Here is a 24,245-nt window from a genome sequence, read left to right as displayed (position 1 = left end):
TGCTATCAAGCGCGTTTGCAAATCCAGCTGGTTTATTGTAAAGCGATTTCTGCATTGGAAGGCTCTTATCTTGCTCAGTAGCAACCTGTTTGTAGTGTTTGTAGTGAATGCAAAAGACAGTGACCGTGAAATTTAGTGCTTCACACGCGAGAGCCTGTCTCACACAACATGCCTGGCCCAACTATCCCCATTACCCACTTCATCACTTCTGGGCATCATTCTACTATCAATTTCCCTCTAAGAAAATGGGTCAATCACACCCCCGTTGTAGCTCATGTATGCCGCACTCGACACTTCCTGTGGGATCCAGTTCCCTTGCCAAACCAGAGTCACGACTACAGTCTTTTATCAACGAAATTAGGGGAATCAATGACTTACAGAAACAACATACGAGACGTTCAAGGCGTTGAATAACTTTGCAAAAACACTGCAGCCTAATTCAAGCCCTTGCAATCAAAGGTTTTAGCCTATTCACTTATTACCCATTCGGGAAAAGTCTCTTCAGAAACTAAATGGACGTTTACTAAATAGATCGTCGTAACAGCTTTAAAAGTACATGTAGGCTCAAAGACAGCAACTTCCTCCACGTCTCTTCTCGCATGACCATACCTCCTACTCCTCATCAGAAAACATATCTTCGTCCGAAACCTCCTCGCGTGTAGCCTGCTCCTCAACCACACCCCTCTCCTCCCTCTTGCTCTCCCCATTTTCCAACCCCGGCCCATTCTTCCGAAAATACTCCCACCCAACCAACCGATTCCCCCCTTCAACCTCGCAATCCTCCTCATCAGCCAACCCCCCATCGCCCCTCCCCGCAAACTTCTTCCCCCACCCCACATTAAGCGGCAACCCCGTATGCGCCGCCGCCGTCCCGCCACGCCTCCTCACCCCACTCCAATGCCTAATGCAATGCCCCAGAACCGGCAGTTTGGGGGGCATCAAGCGATAGCTCTTTCCAAGCTTGCCTCGAGGGACTTCATACCGTGTATATTTCAGGTATCGGCGGTTTGTCTCTGAGAACTTGACGGCTCGCACTTCTTCACGCTCGAATTTAGTTTCCAAGCTGCCGTCTACTCGTACTACATCATCTTCTGCCAGCTTGTTTGTTTGAGGCGGGATGTGGTGTTTGTGCTTGCGTTCGCGGGCCCCAGCGGGTTTTGGGTGGCTGCGGTCGGGCAGCGAGCGTAGGGAGTAGGTGCCGATGAGGTGGTTGATGACCGGGTCGAGGATTGCGAGGCCGCGAGAATAGAGGCGACAGATTGTTATTTCGATTGTGTCGAGGTGGCAGGCGGAGAGTTTGGTTTTGTAGAGTTGGAGGATGAGGGCGTCGATGAGTGGGGATTGGATGAATTTGGGGAGGCCGAGTTGGAGCATGCAATTGTAGAGGTGAATTTTTTCGAGGAGGGTTGAGGGAATTTCCATTGCGATTGGGCCGTTGGGGTTTGTTAGGTAGTTTTTCATCTTCCGGTTTGTAGTCTGATGAGACGTTTTTGGCTGATTTTCATCGGTGGTACCCTTGCTCTTCTGACTGATCATGTATGCTCTCACCTTTTCTAGCCACGGGATGATGTATGCTTCAATTTCATCAGCGCGTATATATGCCAGTTGATCGTCAGCCTGTTTTTTTCCTTTTTCTAATGGATAGCAGACTGGGAGATGCAATTCGTCGTCGCCGGGATTATACGTAAAATAGTCCTTAGCAAAGCTCGAGCACAGAATCAGAGTTTCGCGGCAAAGAGGTCTCGACAATGGCTTGTCCTTTCCTTGCCTGAACCCTTTTATGTATTCGAAATCGCTGCCCCAGCCAAACATTTTTTCGCAATATAGGGTTTTGAAGATTTGTGAGTCAATAACGATTTTCACATCATTAGTAGACTTGGGCCAGTTCCTCTGCTTGCACACATCAATCGGATCTGTGTATGGCTCGTTTTTCGCTTTTGCGCTCATGCAATGTTTCCTCGCCTCTTCTTCTAGGTATTCCTCGTGTACGATCACAACTCTGCCGTCTTCGTCGTAAAGAACCATTTTCTTCGTCCAGATATCAGTGCGTATTGGAATAAAATTCCTTAAATTTGAAATGCAAAAGTCGCAAAAGGAGTTGGTGAGGGGGACGCAATGTTCGAATACTAAAAAGGAAATACTCAATTTCCCCATTCTTTGTTTAGGTCGCGGGTCACAAAGACCGGTGCATTCCCCAAGGGCCGAGAAACAACAAGCAATTTCCTTTCATGAGTGCCGGATTTGAAATAAACTCTATTCCAAGTACAATACTTCTTGCTAGGGATTACTGTATCGTATCATCTAGTGTCGCGTTCGTGCAGGACTGTTGACGGACCACGAGCCATACTAATCAGAGCGTGAACTATCTCTTGGGAGCTGAGACTGCTGATTCTTATTCGATAATGATTCACCAAAGCTAATCAGGATTGGCATCAACCGAAATGCAACATGTAACACGAGACAGACACTAGATGGAGTGAATAAACTGTTCACTACGAAGGCGGAGCTGACTATGATCACCCTCACTGACTTTCAGTAAAAACAACGGTTCTTGTAACCATGATCTACATACAGTAATCCTACTTCTTTCCTCCCCCACCGCAAGCCCTCTCTAGTGTCAGGAATGCGAAATGGCCACCAACAACCGGCCGGGCAAAGAACCACGGCCCAGGGAAGCCACCATCACCCTCTGTCACGTAGAGATCGGTAAAAGCCCGGTCCGTGACCGTCTCGTTTAGCCATAACGCCACACGATCTAGTATCTCAGAACGCACTTTCTTACTTGCAACAGCCGCTGCCTCGAATTCCCAGTCGGATTTGGTGTAGAGATGGCGGGAGTCGAGGGGCAAACCATACTTTTGCATAACATTACCATACCATTCACTTTGCAACGAGTAGACAGAATCTGGGATGAAGTCTTCGGTTATAGGAGTACGGCCCGAGCTGTCTTTGGAAGGTGTCAAGGGCCTTTGCGCGTCTTTATTACCGGATGCGTAATCTAACTTGTCGACTGTTGATGACGAGTTCGTGAAGGTGGGATGGAAACACAGGACCGCGTCTGCGTACAATGAGTAGAGCGTAGTCCAACTTCCATACCAGTTATAAGCAAGCTTAGCGTGTGTGCCGTCACGCGAAATGGCATACTCCTGCCACTTCTTAATGTAAGTGTTGGAAATGTTGCGATAATGTTTCGCATCGCCAGGTCGGTCCATAAGATCTGCAATCTCACTAAAGGCTTTGATACCGACGATTCCCTTCAATGCAAGGTTAGTCTGAAGCGGCAGCCAGCCCGCGAAATCATCAGTGGAAACTGGTGCCGTAGTTAGCCAGTGTCTCAGGTCAAAGTATGCGTACTTACGCTGATTGTGTGGTTCCAGCGTATCTTCAACAAGATAACCGGTCCACTGTTTCCAAAGATCGTAACTCCCTTCAAGCCATTTCTTAGCCTTGTCGACTCCCTTCGTACTTCCGCCCCAGAATTCGTCGATGTACTCGATGCCATCATATGAGGCGACATTTGTAAGACCAAAAACACTCTCATCAGACTCCTTCATGTCACTTTCAGGGCCAACAGCGGACCAAATAGACTGGGCTTCGGCTTGAGAGCTGTAGGTCAACGAGTTGACAAGCGCAAGACCCATGATGAGCATATCGCCACATTCCTCAACTGGCATGTACTCGTCCCTTCCATCAGCATGTCCAGTAAGGTTAGGGAAGTGAGCGCCTAAGTCATGCATCGAGTATTTGTTTGGATACTGCCCACTCAGCTGATGTTCAAGAAGCGGCTCAAGAAGGTACGCCAGCCATCGGGGTTGCGTGTAGAGGAAGAATGGGAATGCTGGAAAGATGACATCCACGGTTTGACAGTTACCGTTTGAAGAGATCTCCTTGAGGAATAGCAGTGGGTTTTCCTTGGTGCCAGAAAAGCTGGTCGCGCCCATCACCTGTCGTGCAGACAGAGCAACGATGTCGACATAATTGGTAGAGCCAGATTCATAGGCGTCAATGCGCAACTGCTCGGAGTAGTTGCTGGCTAGACTGCTGGCAGTGGCAAAGTCACCATAGTGGAACTGAATCAGCTTGTCTTCGTCATGGAACCATGACTTCCACAAGGGTCGCATAAAAGTGAGGCCCCGCGCAGATGCATACTGTGTGACTGGGTCTTGGACATGTGTGAGGGTGAATAGCACGCTACCGCTGGCAGCTTTCGAAGCAGTGCTCGACTTCCCCAGCTCAAAGGATTTCACAAAGGCAAAAACTGGCTCCTCATCCATTATGCCACGGAAGTTTCCATCTACTTCGTTTTGGAGTGTCCCGGTGCGGGCGAACCTCTGGCGGAGTAACGCGGAAGTGCCAGACTGGTGGCGTACATCTGCTGGGCCTGTGAAGTGCAACTGACCCCACTCGGGCTGATCATTTGTTTCGGTGAAGAGTTGCTCGACCTGTCGCTTCACTTGCCACGTCTTCAGCTTATCTTTCAGGCCAGGCGCTACATGCTGGAATAGGCCCCATTCTATGAGACTCTCCCTCTTGCCGCTAACCCATTGACCATTGACATCAACATATATGTTGACATCAACAGTTCCTTCTACATGTATGGAGAGATACGCTGCCGGAAGAGTCTGTCGCAAGGTTGATGTGGGTGTTATGGGAGAGAGGAAGGACAAGGTGATTTCGACTTCCTCCGCTTTTTGGGATTTCTTGGATACTTGAAGCGAGTACGTGAGGTTCGTAGTGGACGCGTCGTACTTGGCACCTTTGTACACCGGATACGCTACTGTGTAGCTGCACAACCAACAAGTCAGCGTTGAATAAGTCACGGGTGTAGATGTCATGCATACCTTTTGTCGGTTTTATCTAAAGAATCATGTGGCCTGCCTAACAGTGGAAAGACTCGATTCTCATCGGGAAGCGATGCAAGCACGCCGAATCCAATCTATACAGAGCTTGTAAGCACAGCGCCCAGTGTGGCTGGGAACCACGTCGCCGTAGAGAAAGTGGGCAATCATACCTCTGCACCAGTCCAAAACATAGGCCATTTGCTCCAAGGCTCCTCGCGCGCATTCTGCAGCCATGTGCTCAAATACGGATTTCTTACGATCAACGGGAGGACCGGAGGCTGGAGAGTCGAAGCATCGATGACGCTTGCTAGAATCGCCGTAGCGAATATACCGAGGGAACGCATTGGGGCGGCCCGTGCGCAAACGATTACACAGACAAAAGGGCGAACTCGGTACTAAAACCTCAGAGACATAGATTGATGTTACACAATATACAGAGAGATCGAGGTTGTGTTGGGGATGAGAGCTGTCAGCTGGGGGATGGAAGCTCGGGGTAGCTGCATTCTGCGGGGTTGTGGAGCGACCAATGAGCGCCAGGTGCCTTGCATCATGGGTGGATCAGCAATCGTCCCATGTTTCATGACGCGGCCTGACCTCTCACCGTCTCTATCGTCGCAGCATCCAGCTCTTTGGCCAAAGAAAAGTCTCCAGCTGTGAAGATGAACAGCTGCAGCTGATGTATGTGGATTTCGGTGTACCTCTTGCCTCAACAAGGCACATACTATTGTAAACCAGGTGAGACCTCCATATCGTTAGTCGACGCTGCCGCACGTGGTGTTTGCGGACTTCGATGCTTCCATACAGATGCAATGGCTCTCATTAACGAAGAGGCCATGCGACCTCGCCCCTTACGTTTCCTTGATGATGATGTGGGTATTTCTTCCCCCGGTGGTTTCGTAGGACTGGGAGTACGCATAGTCCGGTCGCCCATGGCATACACTGGGCTCGGATGGTAAATGGGATGTACCGGAGAAACATCTCTTTGTGGAAGACTGGGGAGCGGTCGAATAGTCGGTTTCGTAGGCTCTAACTTGATGGAAGGCGGGATAGACAGACGGTAAGATGGCGGTGGTTTGGACATGAAGTTATCCCTCTGTAATGCTTGCTCGTTGGACTGTTCATCCAATTGCTTTACCCTGGTGCTGGGAGTACGGTGTGGGATGTATGTACGCGGCTGCCACTTGGATGTTTCTCTGGGAAAGGGACGGGCAGTCGTCGCTGATACGTATCTTTTGTTACTCGCATCCAGATTTTTCGTCACACTGTTATCTCCTTTGTCAATTTCAAAATCATTCTGCAGTCCACTGTTGACTGAATTGTAGGTCGCTTGGTCCGTACTAATGCTGCGTATACGTGTGTCATGTGGCTCAATCACCAAGAGGTTGTTCTCTTCTCCAACCCCGTTGTGTTCTGAGCGGAGCACCCCCAGGTCTCGCAGTTGGTCTCGAGTGCGGTAATAGTATCGGAACGTAGCGAAAGGTCGATCGACCGGATCAATAAGCGCAAATTTGAAGAAGCGTTTAGGTTGTTCTGGCCCGGCCCGTCCAGCGTTGACAAGTCTGCTACTCTTAGCACTGTGCCTTCTCCGTATTCAAACCGTACTTACTTGATCCCTCTACCCTCCTTTGCATGTTGCGTATCCTCGTACATCTCTACCTGCCTCTGAATACGCTTTCTGGCATGTGCACGATGCACTCGTATCTCCACGCAAGCTGTCTCATCAAACATATCCACCATGCCTACCCGGTGTTTATCATTTTCCATCGGTGGTGCAAAACACAGCACGCGTTTCTCGATCTTTTTGACTCCCTCTGCATCTTCGGGGCTCTCAAATAAGCCAAACATGGTTTTTCCTCGCCAGCCCTCTGCTTTTCCAGTTGACCAACTCACAACGTGCGCGCCGTCGATATATAGCTTGAAGAAAAAGTAGTGCTCATTGGGAACTGGCGGCGAAACGGCATAGCTTATCCAGAACGCGGTGCCTGGTAGAGCGGGCACAAACACACTACATGTTGACGTTTTGCTTTCGAAAGATTTTGGCATGAATCCTGTGACCCCGTAGTCATCTCTGGGATCGGGATGGTACTCAGGAAGCTTTTCGATATCCAACTGAGAATGGAGCGTAATGTCTATGCTGCAATGGTGCATTGCGTCGGTTGTCTGCCGGTAAAGATGAGTAAGTGATGGTGCCGGAGCTGAGTATAAGCAGGTGCGATTGTATATTCAAGGTGAGGCAAACAGAAGATCCACTAGCGCGGTTGATATCTCAGTGTATATCACGTATCGTAAACGGGGGTCCAATATGTGCGGAAGGGCAATATCGATAAGCAAAGAGCAAACGAAGCAGCCCTATCTTGAACTTTTCTGCACCTCTGGTGGCTGGTAATATCTTATCGACCGTTGGTAAGCTTACCATTCTGCAACTGTGACTGACGCTGTCGCCTCCGTGCTGCTTCTGACTCCCGAATCTGTGAAGTATCCCTTTCCCAGAACCAATAGATGAATTCCGTTATTCTTGGGTAAAAGTGTACAGGGTATTAGATGTTAATGATACAATGACCGCATTCTGGAACTTTTTACTTTTCACCCTCTCCAGATCCTCCATTCTTCTCCAGGTAATCCTTGATACTAAACATACCCGTCCCCCTCTCGAGCGGCTTTTGTTGATTAGGACTAGGCTTCCAGCCAATCATGTAGATAAGCCTGAAAGTAGCAGGTAGTGTCCCATCTTCATTTCCATGGAGTTCCTTGTATATTCCCTCGGCAGCAAGTAGCACATCTCGATGTATGGCGCCCTTCTCTCTCGCCAGTACGGCATTCGATTCACCCATAGCCTGTAGATCCTTCATCAGTGAGAAAGTGTCGGGGAAGTCGACAACGATGTCGTCGACATCTACGGTAAGGAGGTTGAAGCCAGCTTTTTGCAACAGGCCACCAACGTCTTTTACATCTGCCAGTGGCGAAGTGTGTGTTGAGACACCGCCTCTCCGGTCGAGCTCTGCTAATTGAAGCGATGTTCGGAGCTCATATAAACTGTCACCACCCATCATGACACCAATGAAAGGACAGTCGGGTTTCAGTATGTTGTTGATCTGGGCGAGGACTGAGGGTAAGTCGTTGATCCAATGTAAACTGAGATTGCTCAGGACCGCATCGAAAGTGTTGGCCTCATAAGGTAGCAACTCTGAGGTAGGAAGAACCTCTCGCACAATGTCGATTTCCTTGTTGAAGGGCAAGTCTGCATCTCGGTAGAGTAAAGATCGAGACGAGTCAGCGGCTGTGATGGTACCGATGCGCTTGGACCGCGGGCCCTTTTCTGGCGCATCCTCGGACGGCAATGTCAACGCTCGAGAAAGATTGCATGCGTTTGCACCGATGTCGAGAACTTTTGGGAAATGTCGGTTTATGTCCTATTCGTCTTAGCAGTTGCTCGTTTCGCAGAGAAGAGGCGGCTCTACCAGGACTCGCTCACACAACCTTGAAGCAACCTCATCTCTTAGATAATCTACATCTCGACTTGTCTCAACATCTTTTGCAGCCCGCTCCTTTTGCATCCATTTTTGCTGTGCACTAAAAATCTCGAGTATGGGCGCACCGGGCGCTTGAACAGCGTAACGTCGTGTAAATTGACGGGGAAAATATCGTCGCCTACATGGCGAAACCAAGGCGCGCACAGAGAAACCAGCCATGTTTGCAACAAACTGTGCAATTGACTGAGTTGATAAGCAACGCGCTCAAACAAAGAGGCGTGAATAGAAAAAGATGTCAAAAGTACTACGTCAACATTGCTGTTAGCTATACCTGGGTACCTACCACCAGTCCGCCAATCGGCGTTTGGCTCCACCGAGCTGTACCTCCGCTGTCTAAAAGTTGACCTCCACATTCCCCCACGCGACAACCAGACCGGCGAGTAAGAGGAGGAATACCAAACCAAGACCCTTCCATTGCAACACGTGCAAATCACAATGGCACAAGCATTTCCATACACATACTACGCCTGCGACTGCTTCGACAGCAACAGCGTAGCAGGCACAAAACTCACCTCACACGTCCTCGCCGCAACCGACGACGAAGAAGAGACGCTCGACCCACGAAACCCACGCTCCAACTACGCCCTCTACCCGCTCGAGCACCTCCTCTACTGCGAAGACTGCTTGCAAATACGCTGTCCACGATGCGTAATCGAAGAAACGCTAAACTGGTACTGTCCCAACTGCCTCTTCGAAGTCCCCAGCTCGGTCGTCAAGAGCGACGGTAACAGATGCACGCGCAACTGCTTCAACTGCCCCGTCTGCATATCCCCCATGATTGTCAATCTGCTCGAGAACCCGGACGTCGACCACAGCACAACGGACCGGCATATCCTGGCGTGCCCGTACTGCCATTGGAGCACGGTGGAGACGGGCATCGAGTTTGAGAAGCATACAGGCGTGTATTCGCAGATTTCACGCATAGCAAATGGGGGGAAGCCGATACCGTCGATCAAGGAGCGGGACAAGGAGCGTGAGAGACGCAAGGAGCTGGAGGCTCAGCGTAGAGACTCAAGGAACCCGCAAGCTTCGTCTCGTGGCTCGGCCATTGTGTATGCGGGGGGCTACGAGCCGCCCTCGCGCGATGATCTGTTTGCCAATCTCGCTGCGTTCTACAAGGCGGAATTGGACGCGCAAACGCCGTCGAATCCGCTCGAGATGAACTTTTCCTCGCCCACGGCATACTCTCGCATTATGAACTTGTACTCGACGTCGACGAAGAAGTCGAAGCGGAGTAAGCCTACACCCATGAGAGACGCAGCGTCCGAGCTAGAAGGTCTGGTGACACACGACCCCGCTGCTGAAAACGCAACAATCGAGCGTATCAAGCGGGGCGGTTGGAGTGCTACATTATCGCCTACCCAGAAACTTGCCCAGCTCGACCCACACGTACAGTTCGACGACGAGCTCCGACCCATCCCAACACTACTCTGCACAAAACGCTCCAAACGATGCCGCTCCTGCCGCCACATCCTCGCAAAACCCGAATCAAAAATCACATCCACACGCTACAAAATCAAACTACTAGCTCTAAACCACATTCCCCGCCTCAGCGTCCGCGCCTTACCACCCCCTTCCAACCCACCCATCCCCGCCTTCCCTGGCTCTGTCCCAGCGCCAGCACCCCAACCAGCCCAGCCCCAGCCCCAACCCCCCTTCAACTACAACGCCCTCCGCCCGGGTATCCCCGCACACTTCCTACTCCATCTCAGCAACCCCCTCTTCGACCCCATCCGCGTCACCCTCGCCACCTCGAGCACCACCCCCGGCAGAGTCTCCTCGCGCGTAACAATCCTCTGCCCCGAATTCGAAGTCGGCGCCAACACCGATGTCTGGGACGACGCCCTCTCCTCCTCGCCCGCCCCCATGCCGCGCCGCTCCACCATCAACGCCGAAACAGGGCAGATCGAAGCTGGCAAGATTTGGGACAAGGGCCGCAATTGGACCAGTGTCGCCATTGAGGTTATACCGGGGTTCCTGGATGAGGTTAATGGCGAGGACGAGGAGCTAGAGCCCGATGATGATTTGCTCGAGATTCCGATTTTCGTCAGGTTGGAGTTTGAGGCGGATGTTAATGCTGAGGAGAGGGGGCTCGGGGATTCGAGGGGGAGTAAGGGGGAGAGGGAAAAGAGGGAGGAGGCGTTTTGGACGGTGGTGGGCGTGGGGAGGATTGCTAATGCTTAGTTTGGGGGTTTTGATGATGACGATGATGATACCCATTTGTTTCTTATGGTGATGAATAAACGAAAGCGTGGGAGAGAATTGTTATTCGTTGTGCTTGAAATGGCATTTTTCAAGAGGTAGTGTCGCTGTCTTTCTTCTTCTTCCGAGTCACCATGCCGTCCAGCGTTGCTTGGCTTGCTTCTCGCTTGTGCACTGGCTTCTTTTCTACTTTCTTTCCAGTCAGCTTTGCTCGCTTGGTACGTTTCGGTTCATCTTCATGCCCGCTTTCCTCATGGCCGTCTGCCTTGTCGTCTTCATGCTCCACCATTGCACCAGGTGGACCCTTTGTACCCTCAGTCGGCCCCTCGGCATCGTCATCAAATAACTTGCGCCAGCTTCCGTTCAGGACTTGAGGCGAGTTACCGTAGAGATTGACGCGGTATGCATTCTTCATGCCCTTAAGACAAATATCTCTTCTTGTAGGGAAATCAAACATTGGCTTGGGATATGTTTGCAGTCCATCATCTGCACCGCTTCCAGCAGTCCCATCACCCTTGATTAGACACCCCCATTTCTTTTGATCAGCGATGGGCGCCTTGTGGGGTTCGTAAATGTATTTTTTATCGAACTTGGCAAGTTCGGGTACGTATCGTCGGATAAAATTACCTTCCTTGTCCCATTTCTGGGGGAAGGCTACAGGCGAATAGCAGCGGTAGAATTGGGCGAAAAAAGCGGTGCAAGAGAGCCATTGCCAATTGCCTATATTACACGCAGCTTCGTGGTCAATGAGCCATTCTTCAAAGACTTCGGCACCGCGCTCCCAGTCAATGTAGCAGCCGCCTCTGGTCAGAAAGCACGCAACAGCGTGGCGGCCGAGGTGGTGGATCCAGCCTTCCTGCGCGAGCTGCCGCATCAGTGCGTCAATCCAGGGAAATCCTGTACGGCCCTGTTTCCAGCGCTGGAAATGGGATTCGGCTTCTGCATTGTCGATTGTGTATTCTCCAGTGATTAGGCCAGACGAAGCGTCGATTTTGGAAGGAAGATGCCAGGGGATAAAGCGGCAGTGCGAGTTGTTGTATGTTTGACCAAACGAATATCCTAGTGATGCCTGTGCGCCAAAGTACATGTCGCGAAAGAGGAGCTGACCGGTCAGACTGGTAGGTGGTTGTGAGGCTTTTCCTTTGTATTTGTCGGCTACATCTTGAGCGCGCCAGTAGAAGAGACGACAGCTCAGAGAGCCAAAGTGCATATGCGGAGACAAGAGGGTGGTGGATTGCGGCTCGAATGCAGTTGGTGCAGTATTAGGTTTCTCAAAGGTGGCTGTGTATTTTTCATTTGCAATTATTTTATCAAGCGCTTGCAGGGCTATCGTCTCTCCTCCGCGGTGTGGTGTCGTTGCTGGTTTCAGACCAAGCTCTTCCATTGTAGGTACAGCAAAATCGCCATTTGGTCCGGCCAGCGCAGTGTACGAAGCTTCTTTGCCATCTCTTTGTATCGAGTTGATATCCGGTTGGCTTTCTGGCTTCTCTTGATCAAACTCCAGATGCACTTCTCCAGGATCAGGTAATGTTTTGGGTGCAGGGATGGGCCTAGGGACTGGTCCAATCTTCTTGGCAGCTGCTTGTACCTGAGCCATGCTCATGGTTGGTTTCCCATTGTTGTTCTTGACCAAGTCATCTGGATCATACAGCGTCCTTCCCGTCTTGGTGATGACGTCGACGCCCGCTTGCTTCGCAATCTCCATGACCTTGGCATCACGCTCTCTGGCATAAGCATCTGTATCCTTTTCAAAAACCAAATGGGTGATATTCCATGCCTTGAAAAGCTTGGGAAACAAAGTTTGCGGGGCTTCGCGAATGAGGAAAAGCTTCGACTTTGGGTTCAACTTGGTGATGGATTTGGACAGGTCATTTTGGCAGTCAATGAGGTACTGCCAGCGATTGGGACCAACACGGGCACGATAGACATAGTGTGGATCCCACGTCCACACTGGATAGAGACATTCGGGGTCAAGGTCCAGGGCAGCTTTCAGGGCTGGGGAATCATGGAGGCGCAAGTCGGTCCGGAACCAGTAAATGACCCGCGACCTTGTCATGTTGCTTGGGGTTTGTCAGGGCTCAGAAAACGAGGGCGATGGGCAAAAAAGGAACAAAGAATTGTCACAGAGCTCAAGCTTGAAGAGAAGCTCGCTCGACTAGCGGACAGGGAGAGTGCATGGCTGAATGCATGCGGTCATCGATCGGAGCTAGGACGCTCGCTAATCGTTGAGTGGTGTAACAAACCAATCGGCCGTATTTTTCCCTGTGCCGGACACGATGATCAAGGTGAAGGAATCGACGGTGGTGCAGACAGCGGCAGCAGTACTCTTACGTTCGGAACTGGCGTGCCTAGGGCTGAAGGGTTCAAGAAGGGGCTCAAGAAGGGTTCAGGGAAGGGCTCAGGGAAGGGGTTCAGGGGAAGCAGGGTCTCAATTCTTCGTCGACGAAACACGCTGGGCCATGGTCGAGCATGGGGAGGGCGGGCAGGTCGCGAGAAAAAGAAAGGACGCGGGCGTGGGCGTGGCTGCTCGAGGCGGTGAAGGCCGGCTCGCACGGGCGTTCCCCAGCGTGGGCGGGCGATGCGGAGACGATGGGCGCAGGGCTGAGTTTGGAGCATGTGCATGCGAACTCGGGGGGTTGATGTCTAGATGAGATGCATTAGCAGAGGGGTTAGTCGGTAGACGACATGTACCTGTGTACCTGTACATATGCACAGCACACTAGACGGCCAGCCCGACAGGAGGATGGAGGCAGGGCTCGGTCACGGGACGGACGCACGATGATGGCGGCAACGGGTGGGTGGCGGACTTGTGCCGTCACTGGCCACTGGTCATGTTCGTCGACACAAGAGGTCCAGGGTGGGCAGAGGCCCGAGCTCCCAACGCCCGCCTGCTTGGGCCGTCGTCTGTTGTGGCATGGCAATCTCCCAACAGATAGCGCTTGGACTTCACAAACATAGCCCTCTCCATAGTCGCCTTTTGCCCTGTCGTGACGCTTCAATCGAGGGCGCAACCTCTCTGCCAAACTTGAAGAATTTTCGTGCTGTCGTGTCACTGCTGCTGTCGCGCGGCACCCTCGCGCCTTCTGTCTGGATACTTTACTGCGGGGAAACAAAAACAGCAACGCCCTTGCCTCGAAGCCATCCATCTACAGCTAGACTCTCTGACGTGGAGACCACGGACAACTGTACACCTACTGCCCCTCGGTCGCCTCGACTGAACGCTTCCTCACTCCAATTTTTCATTTTTCACCTCTTTGCAACAATGGCTGAATCACGGGAAGATGTGTATATCACGGTAGGCCTTCTTGCGCGCTCAATTGACTCGATTGCAACCCGACTGACATGCCCCACAGCTCCTCATGAGCGACTCGTACCTGCCCGGTGCAGCAGTCCTGGCCCATTCCTTGCGAGATGCCGGGACCACGAAGAAGTTGGCCGTGCTCATCACCCCCGAGACGCTCTCTGACGAGACTGTCGAAGAACTCAAGGTGCTGTACGACTATGTGATTCCAGTGGAGCGTATACGCACTGCCAATACTGCCAATCTCTACTTGATGGGCCGTCCTGACCTAGCATACACTTTCACCAAGATTGCACTATGGAAACAGACTCAATTCCGCAAGCTAGTATATCTCGACGCCGATGTCGTTGCCCTGCGTGCTCTGGACGAGCTGTTCGACATTGAGGCCCCGTTTGCTGCTGCCCCAGACATTGGCTGGCCAGATGCCTTCAACAGCGGTGTCATGGTCATCAAGCCAGACCTGAGTGTATACGAGGCTCTGCAGGCCATGGCAGCCGCTGGCGAGAGCTTCGACGGCGCAGACCAAGGCTTACTCAACCAGTATTTCGAGCACCGCCCCTGGCAACGCCTCAAGTTCACCTACAACTGTACCCCGAATGCCGAGTACCAGTGGGAGCCCGCATACCGTCACTACAAGAACGAAATTGCCGCCGTTCACTTCATCGGCAAGAACAAGCCTTGGACGGGCAACCATCCTGGTGGCAGTGGTGTATACGGAGAGCTGGTGGCGCGATGGTGGGCAGTACACCAGAAGCATTTTGGAGATGGACAGAGAGCTGGTGAGACACATGGCACGCTAAGTGAAGCCATTAACTCTTCCTCTTTTGTCCCTCCCCCTGCAGAAGCTTCTTCTGTCCCCACCGAGCCACCCATGACTGATACTGAAGATGAAGTGCAAAACGTTGACCAAGTTGATATAGGAACTCTCGCGAACCCCTGGGACCCAACCAAGTACGTACCTGCACCTTGAATCCATACCCCTCATGCTAACATTCATAGGTCCGGCCCCCCATCCCAATCAAAGCCCGAAGCCGCCAACTTCCCGAACCAGACTTATGGTTTCAGCGACGACCCTTCACTTTTCAGAGCCCCAAGTGCCTATCCAGATGCTCCCAAGGACATGTGGTACCAAGTACCAGAGACTAAGCCACAACCTGCTAACCTGCCTCCCCCCATCTTTCCATGGGAGCAGGCTGCCGATAGACCCCAGCCGACGCGTGTCTTTGCCGAAGACCGGTCGCCAGAACCCACTCCTGCTGTCGAGTTACCAACGCACCCCTTTTCGACTACCCATTTCGACGGCGATGACAAGACAGCAGCTGAGGCTGCCAAGAAGGAACCTTCACCTGAAAGGCCCTCGGGCCAGCAGTGGCAATCCACCACCGGCAACGCGTGGGATAACGTTCCAGGTATCGACAATTATGTGCGCGCCGTATCCGACCTCAATGGGCAGCGTGGTAAGAATGCGGCTCTCCAGAAGACGACGGGTACAGACGACATCGGCTCGCCCACGATTGAGCGAGGTCGTCGCGAGAGCCTCATCATCACCGACTTTCCTTCTGCTGTCGAGCGGCCAAGCCTTCCCGTAACTCCAGCCCCTGTCCGCCGCCCCATGTTCTGGGGTGATGAGAAGAACAAGACGGGTGAACTGCCTTCTGCGACAGGTGTGCCTGACCAGACCGAATGGGTAAGTCAACAATGAGTTCTTCTTTCTGTTCACTCTCTGAACTGCTTCAACGACAACACGATATGACATGGACTGACGTTGACATGCGAAGAATCCCGAGGAGAAGCTTGACCAGTTACGACGCTCATCCCTAATTGAATTTGAGCACCTCAAGAAGGACGAACACCCTGACCCGCCACTGCGCGAACTGCCAGAACACTCTGTCGGGGATGCTGCAAAGGGACCTGACGCTAGTGATGTCCCGGTAGGCGAGCAGGTCAAGGTCTGAGGAACGACGCTTATCCCGCCTACCTTTGGCAATGGCAGCCCCTCAGTCAAGGTTAAGGGATATGTTGTCATTCCAACCAAAATTTTAGAGTAAAAATGTCAGGGTCAGGACGAGTATGATGAGAGGATTGGGGGTTTTCGTCACTTTCATTTACCAGACGATGCGATGAAGTCATATACCTTGTGTTGTTGTTCGCTGTCATGGATTTTATCACGATTCTACACTTAGCCTTGCTGGCGTTGCTGTTCTTTTCTGTCTTTGATTGGCGAGCTCACATCAGCATTTGCATCTGCATTGACTAGCGATTAGCTTGCTTTACTCGTCGTTACAACAGTTAGCATGAGCATGAGCATGAGCATCGCCTTTTTTTTATCGTACACGACCCCACTTGTTCAAGAAAAAAAATGCTATTCTCTTCCCAAGGATTTAGGGTGGACGTGGAGAGATAGCCGCTGGTGACGCCGTCTATACAGAGTACCACGTAGGTATGCATGTATGGTACGCTCGGATGCAGGGTTTGCGGCACATGCATGGCATATGCATGCACGCCCCGACGGTGGGTCCGCACTAAAGAGCTTGACTTTAGCTGGCGTCTGTGCCGTTTGGTGTGACCTCTCCCTTGGTCCCATGGCTCAGCTAGGTGATCCAAAATGCCCCGCTTGCCCCTCCCTCTGCTCGCGCCTCGGTTTGCTGCCTTGACACAACCACCTGCCCAAATAAAACTCCAACCAATCCGTAGACCGCGAATAAGCGACAATCTATCTCGCAGGCCGTTCTTCCGTCTCTCGCAGTCTTTTTGTTCCTCATCGTCGCCCGGCTTTATTGCAACACCTAGACGTGTTGCCCACTCCATCCCCAAACGCATACCCAACGCCGACTGGCCCTATCTATACCACGGATTCGACAAGATGGCACACCTAGACCCCTATTTCAAGCAAGTCGATGATTTGCAAAGCACCTTCATCGAGAGGCTGAGGGAGGCGGTGGCCATCCCCAGTATCAGCTCCGAGGACCAGAGGAGGCCTGATGTCGTCAAGGTATGTATGTCAGCTGTTGATAAGTCTGGCATAGCACGTGCGAGCCTTCTGAACACTGCGTCTGACCATAGTCTAGATGGGACATTGGCTTGCGGATCAGATCAAGGCTCTTGGTGGCACTGTCGAGCTCCGTGAGCTAGGAAAGCAGCCTGGTCGTGAGCACCTCGACCTCCCGCCCTGCCTATTGGGTCGCTACGGAAACGACCCCAAGAAGCTCAATGTCCTCGTCTACGGTCACTACGATGTACAGCCCGCAAACAAGTCGGATGGTTGGGCGACAGATCCCTTCACACTCAGCATCGACGACAAGGGCCGCATGTTTGGACGTGGCAGCACTGATGACAAGGGCCCGGTGCTTGGATGGCTCAACGCGATTGAGGCACACCAGAAGGCTGGCGTAGAGCTGCCTGTCAACCTGGTCATGTGCTTCGAGGGTATGGAGGAGAATGGATCTGAAGGACTTGACGACACCATCCGCGCAGAGGCCAAGAAGTTTTTCAAGGATGTAGACGTTGTCTGCATTTCGGACAACTACTGGCTTGGTACCGAGAAGCCTTGCTTGACCTACGGTGTTCGCGGCTGCAACTACTACCAGATTGAGATTTCTGGTCCTGGCCAGGATCTCCACTCTGGTGTCTACGGCGGCATGACTCACGAGCCCATGACTGACTTGGTGCGCATCATGAACTCGCTTGTCGACCCGGATGGCAAGATTCTCATCAAGGGCATCGATGAGCTGGTTGCTCCGCTTACCGACGACGAGGCCGCGCTTTACCCACCAATTGCCTTTACGATGGATGGCCTGAAGGAGTCACTAGGCGGTGCCGTCACGATTCACGACAAGAAGGAGGATGCACTCATGTCCAAGATGCGATACCCCTCGTTATCCCTCCACGGAATCGAGGGTGCCTTTTACTCTGAGGGAGCCAAGACTGTTATTCCAGCCAAGGTCATTGGAAAGTTCTCCATCCGAACAGTACCAAACATGGAGATTGACCCAGTGACGAAGCTGGTCGAGAAGCACATCAACGACGAGTTTGCCAAGCTGAAGTCGAAGAACACGATGAAGTTTAGCGTGGTACACTGCGGCAAGTGGTGGGTAGAGGACCCCAACCACCCCAACTACACTGCTGCCGCAAAGGCTGTTGAGCGTGTGTTTGGTGTAAAGCCTGACATGACGAGGGAGGGTGGAAGTATTCCCGTCACATTGACCTTCCAAGAGGAGCTGGGCAAGAATGTTCTGTTGTTGCCAATGGGTAGCTCGACTGACGCAGCCCACTCGATCAACGAGAAGCTCGACAAGAGGAACTACATTGAGGGCACTAAGCTGTTGGGTGCGTACCTGCATTACGTTGCAAGCGAGATGAAGCGTGATTAGACAGATGGCAGTCGCAACTCATTGTAGGATTTTTAGGATGAGATATATTGAGCTGTAGATATCACATGAACAAACCAAAAAAAAAATATACCCTTTTCATACACATTATTCTGTTGAAGCGTGGTGTTTGAGCGCAACATTGCTTTGCACAAGTGTGGTGCAGCTTTGACCAACCACATCGGGGCGGAACAACGAAAAAAGTTCGGCCTTGAGCCTCACAACATCCAACGTCCCCATCAACCCCCATCTTGTGCACCACCGGGCCACGCCACAGCCCAAGGCCCAATTGCACAACCAACACAATGGCAACATGTAAACCACTTCTTCGGGTCTGCCCATCGACCGTCCAACCCGCATTCCTCCTGCCACGGACCCAACAACGCTTCGAATCCACAACCCGGCGACACAGAAAACTACTCGCGCTCCCCGCCGCACCATCCTACACACCAGACAGCTCGTCCCCGACGCTGATATTCAACCCGCCATCCTCAGCCCCCAGCGTGCACCACACGCCGGTGAAATTCCTACCCCAAACCGACAAGCGGCGCGCTCTCTACGCCAGCACCCACCAACAACTCGCCCGCACCGCCCTCTCGACCCGCACCTCGCCCACGACCTCGCCAGGCACCCCGCTCTCCGCCCCGAGCCACCTGCCCCCCAAGCCCTCGTCCGCCCTGCCGCCTGCAGTGCGGCAACCATATGACAAACAATACCACGTCACCGAAGAGCAAGTAGCGGAAATGCGCCAATTGCGCGCCCAAGACCCGGATACGTGGACGCGCGTTAAGCTGGCTCAGAGGTTTGCATGCAGCCAGTTTTTCGTCGGCCTGGTGGCTAGGAATCCGGACAAGGCGGAGAGGGTGGCGCTGGAGCATCAGAGGGCGAGGGAGAAGTGGGGGGCTAGGAGGAGGGAGGCTAGAGAGGATAGGGTGAGGCGGAAGAGTGCGTGGGCGAGGGATGAGTAAATGGGGTTTATGACATTTGAAAGTTTTATGATATATGGGAGAAGTTTTTTTTTGTCAAGGAAATTCAAAACGAGGTTGTAGAATCCTCTGTTTTTTTTTGTTTCCCCCTTCATCTGTTTTTTTTTTGTTTTTTGGTGATGGAATTGGGAAAGTGATATATGTGTATGAGATGGTTGGTTCTTATTTGACTTTGTGGAATGAAGATTTTTTTTCTTTAAAAAAAAAAGAAGAAGTCATGTTCGACGAGTATTACAACGAAGGGAAAGGGAAAATGTACCTAGATTATCGAATCGTGTGGTTTTTCTTCTCTCTCTCTCTCTCTCTCTCTCTCTTCTCTCCTTTTCACTTGTTCTTCTCCTTGTCCTTGATTTCGACACCGTTGACGCCAATGTTGATTAAGAAAGGCGGTCCAGTACTCGCTTGCTGCACACCAGCACCACTAACCCTCGACGCCTCACAGCAGCCCTCCCTAACGACCGCCCAGCTCTCCGCCGTCTCCCTTTCCACCTCGTCAAGACTCAAGCCCGCGCCAAACTTTGTCGCCTCAACTTTCCTCAGCGCAACCCGCGTCTCGCGCACGTCCCTATCCCACATGGGCATCGCAGGACGGAGGTACCTCGCGCTCTTGGCGCGACTTGTCGTTATTATCGCGCAGGAGAGCATGTTTGAGAGGTTGAGGAGGTGGAACGACAGAGTTGCGGATGCGGATGCGGGGGTGGAAGTGCTGGGTAGGGTAGGGAGGAAGGCGTCTGTGTCTTCGAGGATGAGGGAGTGGATGGTGCGGTGCGTGCTGGGGTGTGCGGTGGGGGTGAAGAGGTAGGGAGGGAGGGAGCGGAGGGTTGAGATTAGGGTGGGGAAGGTTGTGGGGTGCAGGATGTGGAGGTGGTGTAGTGCGTTGCGGACTTTTTCTTTTACAGCGGAGGGGGAGGGAGGTGGGTGGGTGCTGGTGGAGGAGAAGATGCGGAGGAGAGTTGAGGATAGGAGGGGGATGCTGAAGTGGTGGAGGGGGTCGATGAGGATTATCGCGTTTGAGGTGGTGGTGGAGAGGGCGGTTGCGATGATGAGGGTTACTAAAGAGGTTTTTCCGGAGCCGGAGGGTTGGTGGGCGGAGGGCGGGGAGACGAGGGAGAGGATTGGGGGGTGTGTTGAGGAAGGGAGGAGGAGAGAGTCGAGGGGGGGAATGGTGAAGTAGGTACTAGAAGGAATGTTAGTTAGACGTCGTGACGAGCAAAGAGAAGGGGAGTTTTGTTTGGAGAGAGAGAAAACAGACCTTTGGTTGGTGGTGCTTAGATGTATTAGACGGAGGGATTTGAGTACCTGATTTCTCGTGTTAGGAATATTGATTCATGTTGGGTTACATTTTTTTTCGTTGTAGTGATAACAACTACGTACCGAGTTCAAATCCGTCACTTGAACATCTGCCAGCGACTTCTCACCGAATTTCCTCGCCTCGTCCCCATTCATCATCATCTTCTTCTTTCTTCCTATAACCCCCACTTTTTACCGAGTCTATCTTTCAAGTTTTTTTTTGTGTTCCCCGCCTGACACCATTCACAACATTTCCTGTAGTCGAAACAATGGCACCACCTGTTTCCGCGATTCCGGTCTCGGAACTGGAAGCGCAGCTTAATACGCTTCCGTCTGGTCGAGCGCGGAATCCACCGATTGCGCTAAGCGAGTGCGCGCTGAAAGAGCTTGTGCAGTACAAGTGCAATGTACAACCGGCAGAGAAACGAGGGGGTGTGCCGACTGTGGTGTGTGAGCCTGTTGTGCGGATGCTGAGAAGGTGAGTGGTGTGCGAGATGGTTGTTGAAAGAGCTTGGCAGCTTGATTGGTGTTGAAAGAAGAGACGGACAGGCTTCTTTTTTCTTTTTTCGTCAGAAGCTGAATACAATGCTAACAGCCTCTTAGATGTCAAGGAGGACTTAGTGTCGAGACGACTGCTTGGGAAGGGTGGAAGGCGAAGCAGGAAGGCGCGAACAGCTAGACACGACCAAGTTGCCACCATCATGCACAGAGCCTTTCAATAACCGTAAATGCAGACACGTTTCACTGTAAAATACATGACATGTCAAATCACTATCATTCACGGTGAAAAAAAACCACGAAAACAATGAATACGTAATCAATTGATGAATAATAAGACGACGCATCAATGGCCCTCAATGCCGCTTCCATGGGACAAGCAGCTATAGTACAACCAACTTCCTCCAAAGAAAGTGAACAGAAAAACGTGATCAACGCCGGTCAAATGCCCCAAACGTGCCTTCATATCTCCAAGGCGGGAATGCCCGAATACCCAAACGCCTCGCTACCAAAATGCTTTCAAGATGCTTTTTCTTTCTTTCTTTCACACAATGTGCTGGCACCGAAGAGATGGCGTGGTGACAGGTATTAGACGCCGCTCCCGGATTTTCTCCAGTATTTGCGCTCGTAGTTGACGTGGACGCCTTCTTCCAGATTGACGGTACGATCGATTATGGGCTGCCGTGCTGGGGCATCATGTGAGGCGTTCCAACCGTCATCCTCGTCCAGGTCCATCTGTGCCTGTCGTCGTTCCTCGTCCTTTTCGCGCTGGTGCTCCTCGTTCAACAAATCTGTCATGGCTGCTTGCCATAACTGGTCACTCTCTTTCATGCGCTTGCTTCGCTTCCGCTTGCCCACATTCTGCTTCTGAACGCCCGCCTTTTGTGCTGCCATGAGCTTTCTAAGACTCTGTTCGGCCAAGATGCCCTCCTCGGTTGCTTTTTCCCGAATCTTTCGCGGATCATGTTCGCGGTTGGTGAAGACTGGTGTCGCAGAATACGTGTGCTTGGAAGGGAAGCCAGGAAAGTGTTTTGGGATATAAGGGCGCGTCTCCTTGTCTGCCTTGCCCGACAACTCGGGGCCTAACAAGGATTCGGTATCTGGGGGCGGGGCTTCTGGGGGCACGGGAGGTGCAAAGTAAGGCTGTAGTAGGGATGGAGGAATTTCGCCAGTGTCAAAATGTTGGTCGAGGGGTGCAGATCCGCGAAGACCCGAAGAGGCCAGCGCGTATATCCAGTCGTGTGCCACTGTTTCGGTGCGGCGCGAACTGGTCATGGACTTGCGCACTTGGGCTAGAAATCGGCTCATGTCTGGGTCAGGTTAGTCTGGGAAACTCTAATGGGCTGTGCAGCCAGCTGGCATCGCAAGATGAAGCCATACAGGAATCAACCAGCGCCCGGAACTGCTCCAGCGCGTCCGGGCGCGCACCCTCGAATCCCATGCTCTTGCATTGTATCGCTATTGCGCGGCGCAATTGCTGGTCGAAAAAGTCCTTGCTTTCACCAAAGCCATCAAACTCGGCGCTGACGGGGTCGACAATGTGCTGGACTGGCTGCGTGTGGTGCAGTGCATGCACGACTCGCCGCTTCTTCTGCTGCGGCTCCCCATGTGTTGGCGCGTTGTCCGCCACATGCGCTCGCTTCATGCCTGCGGTTGCGCCCTCGCTGCTGGCGCTGGGAGAGAGTATGATGCCTGGCATATGCTGCTGGTGGTACCGGGTTTGGTGTTCGAGGGGGGGGGGGGGGGGGGGGGGGGTTGGTGATGTCGCAGGCCGGATGCGTGTACGCGAGGTTGGTAAAGTTATCGGGTGGTGGGCGCGCAGTCAAGCGCGAGAGATGGCATGGGCTGCAAGAGCATGCACCTGCGATTAAGACGGATGTGAATGTGCGAGAGATTCGGCGATCGATCGATGTTATTGTCCCTTCCCTTTGTTTGCTGGCGTCGTGCTTGAGTCGGAAGCTCTGAGAGCGCAGGGCGCTAGGCGACTTTGCCTTACGTCAGCAGCAGCAGTAGTTCTCCGTCGAACCACCACAACTTCAGCATACCCGCAGACGACCTTCACCAGCTCCCGCAACCCGCACCCGCGTCCCGAAACTCTCCACTCACCCGAAACCGAATTCAAAATGGCCATCAAACCGATTACCGGCGTATGTGCTGCCATTGAGTGTCTTGGGCAGCAGTGGGCAGGAGGCTAATGACTGGATTGCAGATGCTCAAACGACAGATCGTGCTCGATCTCTCTGTTGCCATGGGTGCGTAGAGCTCTTGCAGTGTGTGCGCGATTACTTTTGCGCCTTGAAATAGGCATACGGAGTTGGGCGCGAGTTTGGGGAGCTTGGCTAACAGTGAGGGCAGGTATTGGCGTTGTTGCCGGCTACGGCTGGTGGTACGGTACGTGATATCATCTAGGACTTGCAACTGCGAAGCGTGTTGCTGCAACAAAATCTACAACTCGACACTTACGTTCCAAGGCTACCACGTCCCCGCCGTTCGTCACCGTGACGCTTTCTACCAGAAGCTCGAGGACGAGCGCGCATCGGCTCTGGGCCAGAAATAGACGACGATTGTGCGAACGTGGGCATGATGTCTTTGTCAATTAATCATCGGATGATGGAAAGGATGATGGCTGTGGATTGGGTGCATCCCAGGTAGAGTGGAGTCATATAGAGCAAGCCAAATCAAACACGGTCAAACAGCCCTACACGTGTGTTTTTTTGCATGCAGTCAAATCTTCATATTACATCTTGTGTCTTTTTGGATAAAACTGCAACTTGCAATGCTTGCAGAGAATGCAATATGCCCACTGTCGTCTATTTGACACAGCATAGTCATGTTCAAACGGATGATCATGTCAGGAGTGATACAGAAGAGGGGCTCTGTATGGTATGGGTAGATGGCCAGATGAGATGAGAGATTGAATTGGCATCTCAAGGGGCAGCCATGAGCATGTGCAGGCATCAAGGGTGTTGGTGTGCCTGCTGTACATGTGTTGTTGATGACTGAGATTGGTCACATGACCAGGGTGAAGATGAACATCAGGTTGGGCAGTGGAGCCTTGGGCAACATCCGACGGCGGTGCATGCAAAGAGGGCCAGGGAGTGGTTGGGCGATGAATAGTGATTCGGGGGGTACGAGGCGGCTTGTACTGAAGCAGCATGCAAAGCAAGAATAGGTTGGCGCAGTTGACAGCGGCATCCGCGACGGGCCGGGAAGCAGTGAAGTGGATGGGT

General features: G+C 52.4%; 9 protein-coding genes across 9 annotated transcripts; 5 read left to right on the top strand and 4 right to left on the bottom strand.

Annotated features, from left to right (window-relative positions):
* Positions 1-503: 503 nt before the first annotated feature.
* PSV08DRAFT_410859 (uncharacterized protein) lies at positions 504-8,608 on the bottom strand. The gene is made up of 9 exons (XM_066093874.1): positions 8,300-8,608; positions 7,422-8,251; positions 7,255-7,355; positions 6,448-7,036; positions 5,809-6,400; positions 4,842-4,936; positions 3,359-4,785; positions 2,584-3,310; positions 504-1,795 (listed from the first exon to the last, which is right to left on the bottom strand). The coding sequence occupies exons 1-9, from the start codon at positions 8,528-8,530 to the stop codon at positions 613-615; spliced, it is 5,775 nt and encodes a 1,924-aa protein (XP_065948778.1). The 5' UTR covers positions 8,531-8,608; the 3' UTR covers positions 504-612.
* A 198-nt stretch (positions 8,609-8,806) lies between these two features.
* On the top strand, positions 8,807-10,666 carry PSV08DRAFT_403206 (dynactin subunit 4; the record flags this gene model as incomplete). The annotated part of the gene is made up of 1 exon (XM_066093652.1): positions 8,807-10,666. One exon carries the CDS (start codon positions 8,807-8,809, stop codon positions 10,553-10,555), a length of 1,749 nt encoding a protein of 582 aa, XP_065948777.1. The 3' UTR covers positions 10,556-10,666.
* On the bottom strand, positions 10,665-12,629 carry PSV08DRAFT_226383 (FAD binding domain of DNA photolyase-domain-containing protein; the record flags this gene model as incomplete). The annotated part of the gene is made up of 1 exon (XM_014227954.1): positions 10,665-12,629. One exon carries the CDS (start codon positions 12,627-12,629, stop codon positions 10,665-10,667), a length of 1,965 nt encoding a protein of 654 aa, XP_014083429.1.
* A 913-nt stretch (positions 12,630-13,542) lies between these two features.
* PSV08DRAFT_410856 (glycosyltransferase family 8 protein) lies at positions 13,543-18,366 on the top strand. Its single transcript, XM_066093873.1, has 7 exons — positions 13,543-13,868; positions 13,927-14,825; positions 14,874-15,561; positions 15,653-15,805; positions 16,139-16,203; positions 16,569-16,866; positions 16,943-18,366. The coding sequence occupies exons 1-7, from the start codon at positions 13,836-13,838 to the stop codon at positions 18,242-18,244; spliced, it is 3,438 nt and encodes a 1,145-aa protein (XP_065948776.1). The 5' UTR covers positions 13,543-13,835; the 3' UTR covers positions 18,245-18,366.
* A 114-nt stretch (positions 18,367-18,480) lies between these two features.
* PSV08DRAFT_377364 (mitochondrial 54S ribosomal protein mL58) lies at positions 18,481-19,313 on the top strand. Its single transcript, XM_014227958.2, has one exon. The coding sequence runs from the start codon at positions 18,547-18,549 to the stop codon at positions 19,207-19,209; it is 663 nt and encodes a 220-aa protein (XP_014083433.1). The 5' UTR covers positions 18,481-18,546; the 3' UTR covers positions 19,210-19,313.
* Positions 19,314-19,510: 197 nt separating this feature from the next.
* On the bottom strand, positions 19,511-20,679 carry PSV08DRAFT_377360 (uncharacterized protein; the record flags this gene model as incomplete). Its single annotated transcript, XM_014227959.2, has 3 exons — positions 19,511-20,404; positions 20,480-20,526; positions 20,602-20,679. 3 exons carry the CDS (start codon positions 20,677-20,679, stop codon positions 19,552-19,554), a joined length of 978 nt encoding a protein of 325 aa, XP_014083434.1. The 3' UTR covers positions 19,511-19,551.
* Positions 20,680-20,716: 37 nt separating this feature from the next.
* PSV08DRAFT_312308 (uncharacterized protein) lies at positions 20,717-20,975 on the top strand (the record flags this gene model as incomplete). Its single annotated transcript, XM_014227960.2, has 1 exon — positions 20,717-20,975. A coding segment is annotated over exon 1 (185 nt), but the record flags the coding sequence as incomplete, so codon positions are not given.
* A 559-nt stretch (positions 20,976-21,534) lies between these two features.
* PSV08DRAFT_226374 (transcription factor TFIID complex subunit 8 C-term-domain-containing protein) lies at positions 21,535-22,714 on the bottom strand (the record flags this gene model as incomplete). Its single annotated transcript, XM_014227961.2, has 2 exons — positions 21,535-22,325; positions 22,396-22,714. 2 exons carry the CDS (start codon positions 22,712-22,714, stop codon positions 21,604-21,606), a joined length of 1,041 nt encoding a protein of 346 aa, XP_014083436.1. The 3' UTR covers positions 21,535-21,603.
* A 349-nt stretch (positions 22,715-23,063) lies between these two features.
* On the top strand, positions 23,064-23,710 carry PSV08DRAFT_312294 (uncharacterized protein). Its single transcript, XM_014227962.2, has 4 exons — positions 23,064-23,162; positions 23,225-23,267; positions 23,371-23,406; positions 23,487-23,710. Exons 1-4 carry the CDS (start codon positions 23,139-23,141, stop codon positions 23,570-23,572), a joined length of 189 nt encoding a protein of 62 aa, XP_014083437.1. The 5' UTR covers positions 23,064-23,138; the 3' UTR covers positions 23,573-23,710.
* Positions 23,711-24,245: the final 535 nt, after the last annotated feature.

The sequence above is a fragment of the Bipolaris maydis genome (assembly GCF_028858645.1).
Source record: "Bipolaris maydis strain C4 unplaced genomic scaffold PSV08scaffold_10, whole genome shotgun sequence".
In the NCBI taxonomy this organism is placed as follows: Eukaryota; Fungi; Ascomycota; class Dothideomycetes; order Pleosporales; family Pleosporaceae; genus Bipolaris; species Bipolaris maydis.
This window is presented reverse-complemented; position numbering and strand designations above follow the sequence as displayed.